Source organism: Grammomys surdaster, unplaced genomic scaffold, assembly GCF_004785775.1.
Source record: "Grammomys surdaster isolate TR1022 unplaced genomic scaffold, NIH_TR_1.0 243, whole genome shotgun sequence".
NCBI lineage: Eukaryota > Metazoa > Chordata > Mammalia > Rodentia > Muridae > Grammomys > Grammomys surdaster.
Genome location: NW_021604688.1, coordinates 3558263 through 3570895, shown reverse-complemented (window position 1 = coordinate 3570895; position 12633 = coordinate 3558263). Strand labels below are relative to the sequence as shown.

General features: G+C 36.3%; 1 protein-coding gene across 5 annotated transcripts in view; it reads left to right on the top strand.

The window, feature by feature from the left end:
• Nol4 (nucleolar protein 4) overlaps positions 1–12633 on the top strand; it is a 348181-nt gene that overhangs the window by 262893 nt on the left and 72655 nt on the right. For 3 of the 5 annotated variants that reach the window (XM_028774809.1, XM_028774806.1, XM_028774807.1), the window contains exon 7: positions 4611–4790. In XM_028774809.1, the coding sequence (XP_028630642.1) occupies positions 4611–4790 (180 nt within the window). Of the gene's footprint in view, positions 1–4610; positions 4791–5543; positions 5736–12633 lie in introns of all 5 variants that reach the window. The other 2 variants (XM_028774804.1, XM_028774808.1) reach the window with 1 other exon arrangement.

The following is a 12633-nucleotide window of genomic DNA, read 5'->3' as shown; positions in this document are numbered from 1 at the left end:
TTTTAAAGCTTAATGCTCCCATTAAAGTGAGTGATTTGGCTTCAGTGTGTCTCTGCTAATGGCTCAGTTATATTTTATTATAATCTTTGTCCTACCCCCACACAAAAGTCATCATTGTGGAGAAATTAAAGAGGTATTGACCCTTTAGTATCCCCTATTGTAGAGATCATTTTCCCTGCTAACAGATTGGAGAAAAGTTGTTCGTGTTTTCTCTGATGCTATTAACTGCTTAGCAGGGTCCATCTGTGTGTTTAAATGATCATGGGTCCAATCTATACTGTTAACCTGGCCTTACACTAACTGACTTCTGTTCCATGCTACACTTCTGTCAATAAAACTCAAATTTATATAAGGTATAAACGGGGTTTTGAGTGGTGAGGTATGTGAAATGTCACATGGTGGAAAAGCGTAGAGCAGTGGTTCTAAACCTTCTGAATGCTGTGACCCTTTAATACAGTTCTTTATATTGTGGTGACCTTGAAACATAAAATTATTTTGTTGCTGCTTCATAACTAAATTTGCTACCATTATCAATTAATTGTGATATGAATATCTGACATGCAGTATATCTGATATGCAACCACTGCAAAAATGTCATTCAATCCTCAGAGGGATCACAGTACTGAAATTGAGAACCACTGGTCTAGGGCTTAATTTGAGGCACAGTCGAACTTGATCCACAAGTGTTACAAAGATTTCTTCTGGCCATGAAGCTCTGCTGGATTCTGCTACTTCCAAAGTCAGCTCTACTAATGTAAACATAAGACAAAAATATATGCCTTTAAAAGGGAGGTTTGGATCTCAAGTGTTTCATCTATTGGAATAGAGACTCTTCAAAAAGGCAAAGTTATGAGATCAGAAATAAGTAAGAGCTAACACAGAGCCTATATGGCAGTCTCAGACACTAGGATATGTGTTTGTGAAATTGCCTTGATTGCTCATTTACATATCTCTTTTGCTGCTTGTGCAACTCATTCTGATTCTAGAACCAAGCATTCTCTCCACTCTCCAACTCCATGATCCCTGGCTCTGAAATCTCTTTAGTTAGTTCTATTCTACCAGGTAAAACCTGAATGGCCTGGACTTTTCTATTGCTTTTGACAATTTGCATAAGCTATAACTGAACCATTAATAATGTTGATAGCACATCTTGTTAGAGTTCTAAAAAGAAACAAAATCAGTAAGATTAGAAAAATGGAAATGGAATAGATGAGAGAGGTGGGTAAGGGGGGGAAAGGGGAGAGAGTGGAGGAGAGAGGGAGAGAGGGAGAAAGAAAGAGGGAGAGGGAAAAAGGGAGAAGGAGAGGGGGAGGAGGGAGAGAGGGAGGGAGAGAAGGAGAGAGGGAGAGAGAGAGAAAGAGAGAGAGAGAGAGAGAGAGAGAGAGAGAGAGAGAGAGAGAGAGGCAGAATGATAGGCAGATACATGAGTCAAAGAATTTTGGGAATCAAGAAGGTCCATATTCCTTCCTCTGAAAGCCACACAACTAAGAAAGCTATTTCTAGTGTTAAGTGTGAGTTTAAAGGTTGCTAAACCCATGGAATAAGTCTCATTTTGCCTCTACTCAAGCTGTCAGACAGTGTGTAGGATTATGCTTGTTTCCCTGTTTGTCCATTGTGTCCGCTAAAGCATTAGATGTTGCCTACCTACTCTGGGGAGGAAAATCTACATTGTTGAGACCAGAAATTCAAATATTATTCTCATACATAAGCCTCTTAGCAGATATACATGTGCATCGTGCTTAATCAAATACTCAACCGATTTGTTAAGCACCTGACACATGAAATTAGCCTTCAGACATATTGGGATTATGCAGTAGTTTTATGACCATCCTTATGGATTCAGCCATTTTTATAGATTTGAACTTTAATTTTTTTATTTATCTTCACTGTGTATGTTTCTATGTATATCTATGTGAGTGTATGTGTGTATACATGCATGCATCATAGTGTGCATATGGAAATTAGAAGGCAACATGAAGAAGCTTGCTCTATTCTGCCAAAATGTAGGTTGTGGAACTAAAACTCAGGTTGTCTGGCCTGATAACAGGAACTTCAACCTGCCAAACCATTTTTCCAGTACAAATTAGGCCATATATAAATGTGTTAATGCTAGTTCTCCTGTACAATTGAGTCATATCAATACTAGAGCAGCATGTGAAGTCCATGCATCACTTGAATGTAGACCATTAAGCTCCTCCAATCTACACAAAACACATCATACATATCATGTCTCGGATTTTCTGAGGGTATGTGCACTTTAATATCTTAAAGCGGATTCATAATTATATATTAAAAGATGCTGTGGGATTACTGTCACATCTAAGAGGTATTCTCTTATAAGTTGGCAATGAGAAACACATTGCCTCATTAGTTGATTCCCCTCACACTCTAAAAATAGTAGCCATTACGCACACACACACACACACACACGCATGCACACACGCTCGCATGCACATACCTTGTGGTTAAGATATACTTAAGATAATCCATTCAAAGTGAAACTACTTGGATTCAGATCCTTACTTCATTTGATATTTATGAACATTGAGAACTTAATTATTTTACTTGGCCTTCATTTAAGTCACAAGTGTAAGGCTTAGACTGATGCCTGAGACAAACATCAAAATTCATTATTATTAAACAGACGCTTGTCAAAGATTTATTGAAGGAAGAAATTATTCACATAGGTATTTGGACAATTAAAACAAAAAAATGTGACTTTTTTCTATTGCCATCATCTTATTTTAAATACTTGTTCAGTAATTATTGATTCTCTTAAATGTATTTTATTCTTAAAATGTATTTTACTCAAAAATATGATCATCCAAAAGTTGAACAATAGACTTGTTGCAAACCACTTCAATACCAGTGTCTTAGGAAGGAAATGAGGTTGGTTTTGAATGGCGATAACGCCATCCCTCTTCTGTATTCAGTTGAAGCAAAGAAGTGGATGCAGTAACAATGAATTATTTAATAATCTAAATACACCAAAGTGGAAGTTGTGTAACAGGTAACAGCATCTTACTAAGAGTTTCTCAATCAGACTAATGTAGAAGAAAATGGAAATAATATGCTGAGTTTCTTTTGGAAGAAGAGGATTGCTGAATGAACTTTTTGTTGTTTGGTTTTAATACTAATACATATGATAGACAAAATAAAAGTATTTTTTGTTTTTCCTTGAGAGAGAGGAAGAAAGGGGAAAAGATAGAGGAGAGGATATACATTGAGGGATAAACCTTTTCTCTAGTTTTTGCTTCAGGTAGAGATGAATTTAAACAAACATCTTCCATTGTCTTGATGATACAAGTTTATTTAGCTGTATGAAATTGGTTTCTTTGTGTGAAGCATTGGGATGATGGAAGGTCCTCATTGGACAGCTGTAAGCACAAAGCCAACGAGTAGACTAGTTATAAACACTAATTTCTTCTCTTTGTCATGTATTGAAACATTTTTCTGTTTGTTTTATGATATCTCTGAAAATCTTTGTGTCAATAATAAAAACAACTATAGAAAGGTCATCATTAAATCCTCCTGCATCTTTGTTTAGTAATTCAATAGCCTTTGATAACTGCTGATATTAGTAGGACCATAAAATATAATCTGTTGTCGAGCTATTTAGTGTTTGATTGAGCTCTTTATCACATCATTCACTCAGATATTCATCCAGGCCAATTATCCTAAACAAACTCTCAAATTAGTCACCAGATCCTAAAACAAAATACGTGATTATATATAAAAATTAAATATCTCCATTTACATATAATCTAAATCAATTTACTTGGTGTACAGTAATATCATTTATATATGGATACAAGTGTGCTCTAATCAACCAATAGTTCTCTACCGAGGTCATCAATTCTTAATATGTGAGAATGAATTTTAAATATTTAATTTTTCAGATTATCAATTATTTATATTGAAATATGCAATGCATCTAGCTAATCATCTCGCTTTAAACTTTCCTTGTCCTTAATACCTGCTAAGGTATAGACACAATTAATGTACCAGTTAGGAAGAAGTCTCACATATTTTTATTATGTGCAAGTCAGACGCTATTTTAAGATGATCTCACAGATAGCTTATAAATCTAATTTAAAGTATCAAATAATTAATACCCCTAATTCTCAGTAATATTTGTATAATCTTTGCTGGGTAAATTAATTAAATATCCTTATTCCTCAGTTTCCAGTGTGTTCAAAGAAAATTAATAAAGGCAGATTGGCTACACACTGAATTCATATCTACCTTCAACAGTATGAGTCAATACTTCCCTTGTCAATTAACCACAGACCGCTCCTTTTATTAATATAAATACTGAGTAGAAACGGTAATTACTCTTGAAGTGCTAAGTTCAGTAAGACATTTCTGCAGAAATGGAACTGTTCTATACAGCTATATATATTCTTGAAATGTTATTGGTGTGATAGAGGAAACAAAGTCTAAATCTTTTCAAATTAACTTGGATCAAAAATTTAAAATGCCACCGATCTAGAGTTACCAAGTAATAACCATTATTTTTGAAAAACCATTGGATTAAAAGCTAAAGTATAAACATGACAGTTTGGGCAGAGACTTAAAAAGGGACAATCAATGTTACCCTGTCTTTTCAGTCTCCAGCACACAGCTACTCCAGCTATGACTCCGGCAAAAATGAGAGTGTTGATCGAGGCGCAGAGGATCTGTCACTCAACAGGGGAGATGAAGATGAAGATGAACATGACGAGCATGAGGATTCTGAGAAGGTGAACGAGACAGAAGGTGTTGAAGCTGAGAGGCTGAAAGCTTTCAATGTGAGTCCCCCCACATTGTGTGGCTATGTTTTGACCACTTCACTTTCATGCTGTTGCTTGTCAGTCAGTGTGAATATTATAGAACCATGTTTGTTTAATTTTCAGAAGGATTTAAAAAATACATGAAACACTCTTTGCCAAGCAGACACCAGAATTGCTGTGTTTTGTTTAGAGTTTTAAAGCCAAGTGGGTGCTGAGGCCTGGAATTGTATTGTGTGAGTATGCATGTCTGCTTAGGTTGAAGTGGCTCGGCTTAGTCCTCTGATGGTTATGCCTGTCTGTCATCAGTGATTTCCTTTGCTTTCTTAATTGTGCATGACAAAATAGCCAACTGTTTGTTCTCAGAGATGAGTCCACGTGCAATGTGGCTGTCTCAGTCCCATTTATTATTAAAGGTGAATGTAATGAGTGCTCAGCTGTCCTGGTTCTACTGTTATTTTCTGATTTTTTTTCATTCTTTTCTGTCTGTTTGTCTGCTTTCCTCTCTTCCTATTCTTCTACCTCTTTCTTTCTCTTGTTCTCTCTCTTTTCTCTCTCCCTCTCTATATATATATAGATATATACTTAATTCAACCATTTAGAAAATCATTAAAAAGAGTGTTTGCTTAAATTTTCTGGCTTTCCATTTGCAAAATCTCCAGTGCATAAACCAGAACAAAGAGTTATTGTCCTCTTGATAATCAAGAAAGGAAGCTAGGAACAGAAGAGAGCAGTCCTCCAAACCCTTCTCCTCTGTCTCCCTCTTGCCAACAGATGTTTGTCAGGCTGTTTGTAGATGAAAACTTGGACCGAATGGTCCCAATCTCTAAGCAGCCCAAAGAAAAGATCCAGGCTATCATTGACTCATGCAGGCGACAATTCCCTGAGTATCAAGAGCGTGCCAGAAAACGTATCCGTACTTACCTCAAGTCCTGCAGGCGGATGAAAAGAAGTGGTTTTGAGATGGTGAGTTATAAATTGAACACAGCCCTAGATTCCATCCAAACCCCACATGTAAATCATGACACTATTTTGTTTCCATCTTAGTGTCTTTATGTTTATTTTTCCATAACGTCAGGTCAAAGGGGGTTTCATTTGCTTGTGTTTATCCCCCCCCTTTCTTTTTCATCTTCCCCAAGCATTTATTCCCTTTGTTTATATGATAAGGGCTCTCTTGAGAGACAAGAGCTCACAGAACCATGTGATAACATTTCATAGACAATAAGAATACTATGAGAGAAAATCAGGGACAAGCCAACTGTCACATGTCATCCATGTTCGTTTTCTTTCTGTCACTACTGATGTGGATGTGAGGCTAACAAGTCTTGAACTATAGGTGCAGTTGCTGCTTCTGCATGTGAGAATGATTATCTTATGAATGTAAGGAAATGGGCCTATCTGCTGGCTTAACTACTAGTAAGCCTTGAAAACTAAGATGGGAAGTGAAAGTCATTAGGTGAAAATTAACCCTATGTAGGCTGTGTATCTTTCTATTCTGTTGTGCTTTGTAGAAGATAAGTTTACCTGACATTGACTACTTGGAGGTAGAAACTGGAAATCAAAATATTGTGAATTTCTACTGTTGTTTTATCTACATAAGTCCAACAAACATTGACAATATACACTTTATGTTTTTCACATTCCAAACGATACATGTGTGTGTTTACACATATGCTATAAGTTTTATTCCTTTCAGTAGTTACTGAAGATTTAACCTAGGGCTCTGCACACTACCAGGTAAGCAAATGCTTTACCTATTTGTTACAACTCCTGCTTTGGAAGTATTTAACAAACTTTCTAACCATTTTGTTTTCTCTCCTCATACCTGAAAAAGCTAAATAAAAGTCTAGATCACTAGTGTTTGTGATCTGTCCTGGCTTCTTCAGTGTGATGGGTAGACACTGCTTAAAGATTAGAGAGGTTTCAACATATGGCTTTATACTTTGAATTTCATGGAGTTAAAATTCTATAAAATGAATGTTTGTACAAGAAATCCCATCTTGTGAATGTTCATATTGTTCTCCAAAGTGGAGATGGTCTTCCTGTATTGTAGAGTGTATATTGAGAACCTTTTGGGGCTCTGCTTCTACTGTCTTCAGGTATCTGATTTATGCATGTTGCCTCTCCTGCCTGGGCTCAGCTCACCCTCTGCAGAACACAATCAACCCATTTCAGAGCTCTGGGAGAATTCACCTCTGCTAGCACAGATAGTGTTTTCTAGTAACCCTTGCAAGTCATTTCTGGCACAAAATAAGCTTTCCTTAGATACATAATAAGAAAATGTTATCATATATTATGAATTTATTGTCTTAATAATTTCCTGTGCTGCATTCATTCAGCAAGTACAGAGTCTTTCAAATGCATATATGGTTCCTAGGATATCTATGTTGAATTTAACCAGAGAAATGGTAGAACTGAGTGACCAGATTTTGATAGTACAGGTAATGTAGTACAAGAGAGAACAGGTGACTTGCTGGAAGAACATGAACTAGTTTCCCTGTTGTAGGTTATCTAATTATTATAATCTGCATAATAGGAAGCAGATAAGGGACAAAGCTGTTCTTATCTCAAAGATCTAATGTTCACATCAGATTTAAGGCCAGTTAACAGCTGGTATAAAATTTCAGTGGCTGGGCTGTAGAAATGGCTCCAACTCCAGCAGGATAGGCTCACAAACAAAATTTCCATTTGCAACAAAGCATAACTTAGGCTATGCTGCACATATCTTCTATCTTCTTCTTTTAATAAAAAAATGAAGATAGTATCATATATCAATATTATTTTTGCAAGTATCTGACACTTCTCATCTTTCAATGAGATTTAGAGATTTCATTCTTCAATAAGATTTATCTTATTTTTCATGGTATGTAGTTTGCAGTAATTATTTTTTTTAAGAAATCATATTGAATTATGTTTTCTAAAATTTATCTTAGACATTGAATCTTTCAAAATATCATTGTCATTTTATCAGTGATATGTATTCACTTGGATATAGATGTCTATTGACTAGACGTATCTGTGATATATAGTAGAAAAAGGTAGATTAATACAAAGTCAGTAAGTTTTACAAACTAAGCTTAAACATGCCACAAAGACATGATACTTAACTTTTAATATTTTCCGTTTATTCATTTGTTCATTTATTCAGTGTGTATCATATAAATAGCACTTCAAAGGTAACAGAGAGAAATATAAGACACATCTGATTTGTTGTTACTGAGGAAATAGTACCATTCTCTGGTCATTATGATTTATTGAGATACAACCCCTTGTCTGATATGAAGTGCCCAAATGGAAACGGGATAGTCCTCTGTAGCTACATTAAAGATGCAGATAAAAATCATATTGTAACATAGGCGATTATGTTCTTTCTGTTGCTATGTCCTCCCTAATAAGGATGCCCCCTTGGAAATGAGAAGCAGATTCTTCAATAGGCACACTTGAATGGTCCTTTCACTTTTATACATACTTTTTAAAATATGAAATTGTTAATAGGATTTTGTTCCTTTTAAAAGTCATCCCTATGTGACTAAATGAAAGAAATGAAAGAAAAGAAAAGAGGAAGAAGAGGAGGTTTGGCTACTGCAGAGTAATTTAAACTAAACTAAATATGCCCTCTTAACTTTTAAATACATAAGATAGCCACCATAGTTTTAAAAATTCAAAACATTAAAGCAATATACTTTTTTATGTCTTCATGTTTTCTGTACAACAGTACAATGAAATGGAGTAATTTTCAGAATGAGTGTATTTTTATGTGCATCTCATGCTTGAAGATGTATCAAGACAATGAGGAAATCAAGACATTTTGAATACATTTGTAAAAGGCAACTGTAAAGCGTAGGCTTATTTTGTATGAGATTCTGTGCCAATCAGCAAGCTTAGTTCTACTTACTCAGGATCCCTGACACCAGAAAACCCTACAAGTAGACAGAAACCCAAAACTGCTGGATTATGTGTTTCCTGGTGATTTTATGAAATTCCAAGTGATATTCCTACTTTGTGTGTTACCACAATACATATAATTGAGGAACTTAGTGTTCATGTTCCTTTTCTACCCCTGTCTATACAAAATCTATTCCTGTTTAATGTTCATGTCATTTTTGTTGTTCTTGGATTTAATACAAGTTACCTATGTAACTGTGGCTGACTGAACAATTATATACGTAAGCAATGGAAACGTACCAGTGCCCACCCATTGAAGTGTGTGACTATAGGTCCTCAATGAGGGGCATAGCCTAATGAATAACTTCCCTGACCATAATAGAATGTTGATGAACCTAATCTTGTGTGGATCTCTTGCTGGTACCCATTGAGGCTTTGAGTTCAACAGCCATGTCATATCCAGAAGATCTCTTTCACAAGACTCTTTTCTATTCTCTGTCCCTTACTGTATACACTGTTTCAGCCACCTCTTTTGTATTGTTCTTCTAACCTTTGAGAGAGTGATATTGGTGTCTCATCTAGGCCACAGTGCTTGACAGATGCTTATTCTCGGTACCTTCACCGACTATGAGTCTATGCACTAATTATCACACAGTGCAAAAGGAAGTGTGTCTGGCCAACATCTGGATGTAAATGTGGATTTTAGAAGACTGAAATAGGTTTAACTGATTCCAGTGAACATATTCAACAAACATTAGAATACATATTCACACAAATATATGCATTTTTAATTTATTAGATTTATCATGAATCAGTGAGTTTTGATTGCTTTAGTAGAAAAAAATGTGACATGCTACATGAATTAGAATCTCTGCATAGAGAGTCTTTTCTCTGAATTTTTCACTAAGTCTTTATCACCAAACTCAAACCAGAGCATTTTAAGAATTCGAAATAGAAGCATTAAAAACAGAAATAGAATGTTCAATGAAAAATGAAGCTAATAATTTTGATCCAGTGTACAGTCAATATTCTCAGAGGACTATAAAAACTTGTTGAGTTAAGCAGTCATTAAATTAAGCTTTGGAAAAATATTGTGTGTTAAATTGTTATTGATTCTCCTGTGAGGCTTTGACCCTTAAGTTACTTCAGCAACTGCTTTTAAGAACAAGAGTTGGTTATTCTAGTAAATGAATCAGCTTCTCTGAAGGGCTATGGCCTTAAATTCAATAAGAGCAATAATAGAAACTGATATAAGACAACCCTTTCTAAAGACAACAGGGTTGACTCTTATGAGGGTGCACCTGTTTACTATATAGTACTGTTTCTCTCTTTTTGTTGTCTAGATTTGCACAGAGACCTTTGTCACCTCCCTGTTTGTGTTTACATGTATTTCTGTAAGACTAGAATAAAAAATGTTTGGAAGAAATACAGTAAAAACACTTTAAACGTTATATCTCCTTCTATCCTTAATTTTGTTATTATACATAGTCCAAGTAGCTTAGATATCTGAATTCAATAAACTCAACTTCTTGAAAAAATTATATACCTGATTGTTTATGAGACTATTTTTGCTTATAGAAATGTCTCATTTAAGTTTTTAGTAAAATTTTACTGAGGATACTATCTACTGAGTTGCTAAATATACATTTTAAAAGACCTTCATTTGAAAGTATCTTAGAGCAATAATTCTCAACCACTGGATTGTGATCCCTGTGGTGTCAAACAACCTTTTCATAGGAGTGGCCTAAGACCATCAGAAAACACAGATTTTTACATCACAATTCATAACAGTAACAGAATTACAGTTATGAAGTAGAAAGACAGTAACCTTATAGTTGGGGGGGTTACCACAACATGAGCAACTGTATTAAAGGGTCACAGCATTAGAAAAGTTGTGAACCAGAGTCTTAGAGTTTAATGCTATAGAAATCATTTCTGAAGAAAGAGTTTCTGCCTTAGTCCTCATCACCAGGGCTCTTAGCTTTATGGTCTTTATTTTCCTGTCACACTGTCAGGAAGTCTGAGCCAGAATCTCAACAGGGTCTTCACTGTCCTTGAGTTTGTCTCTTTACATATGTCTAGAGTAGTAATCATATCTACATTAGGCGGAAAGTGAAGTAGCAATTTTTAAAAGGTAAGAAAAATGTAACTCTAGGATCACCAGAAAAGAATCGCTCTGTGTTAAACAAAAAGTAGGTTTAGAGTAATGACTTGTATATTTCTCTGCTGCTTGTCATATGCCACACAAATTAAAAGCCCTTATTTCAGTTACCTGGCTTATGTCAAAGGACATGGTGACATCTATTTACTATTTATTTACCTGACAAATGCTATCCCCTGTGCACCCCTCACAGTGTCCCTTGCCCCATTTCCTTCCCCTTCTCCTCTGAAAGGGTTTCCCCTCGCGTGTTCCCCCCCGCCCCCGCACCTTGGCGCATCAAGTCTCTGCAGGATTAGGCACAAACTCTCCCACTAAGGCCAGACAAGGTAGCCCTATGCAGAGTTTATAGAGATGTGTCAAAATCTAATCTATAGGTTAGGGAGATGGCTGAGTAGGAAAATGCCTACTTTCACAAGCCTGGTGACATGAAATTGATCCCTAGAACCCATATAACAAGTTAGATGTGGGGATATACACTGAACCCCAACACTCAGCCAGCCAGGTGACTGTTGAGAACAGGAGAAGCAGCTGGAGGAGCTTGACCCATCTGGTCCAGAGTGTGCCAGCACAGCGAACTTAACAAGAGCTTGTATTACAACAAGCGGGAAGCAGAGATCTGATGCTTGTGAATTGCCCTTTGACCTTGACATGTACTTTATAAAGTGTGCACCTGCTCACTTGCTCTCATTCTGTCTCTCACACAGAATTAATGTATTAATTAAGTCTGAATATGCTTCTTAAACTGAAATTTCTATCAACAATATCATTACCCATCATGCGGATTCTTAACTGCTGTATCTCTGTATCTCTTACTACTTACATTGCTTTTCATATCACATGAACACTGATACATTTCTTTCTTTGTGACAAATTATCTTAATGGAAGCTAATTAGTAAGCACATTTCCAGACTGTTATTTGTACTCCTTTCCCCTTTTGTAGGTTTCAACCTCTTCACTGCAGTCTTAGAACAGAACACACTATAAGCTATGTTCACTTGATCTGATTAGTTTACTCATAACATTTCATTTTAATTGCATACTATAATATGCTTCTGAGTAATTCTCCTATCTTACCTTCTGATGGCACAGCTCTCTCACATGTTCAACTTCAACAGGCTGAGTTTCTGTCATTGAAGCCCTTATTAGTGTAGAGACATAAAATCTTACTCATCATTCAAACAGCCTACGCAGGAAGTATTAAAAGCTTCAAAAATAGGTTAGGGAGATAGATCAGATAGTAGAAAGTTTCTGCTTCACAAGCAAAGGACCTGGGTTCAATCTACAAAGTCCAGAAACAAAACAACAAAACAAAACAAAACAACCAGACCATGGTATGTGCTTACAATCCAAGTTCTGGGGAGACAGAGAGACATGCAGATCTCTCAGGTTCACTTGTCAACCAGCAATTACTTTGCAAACTTAGAGCTGTGAGAATTTCTGACTTAAAGGTGAATGGCTGTTCTGGCATGTGCACACACTTGTGTACACACAAACACACACACACACACACACTGGAATTGTCCGAAAGGCCTTGCATTCTCCCACTTTTTTGCAGAATCAATATCTAGTCTGATTTGCCCTGAATAAATAAATAATCATGCTGCACCTGTCCCCTTGCTCATGCACCTGCACCTGTCCCCTGCTTACCCACACCTGTGCCCTGCTCAACTATGCCTGTCCTCTGCACACCCACTTCCTTAGAATGTTGCTCTACCAGCTAGGCCCACACTTTAAACGCTCTGTCTGACCCTTTGAAAAGGAGGACATCTGTCTCCAGGCCCCAATAAAGTTTTGATTATTTACCCACACAGCTGATC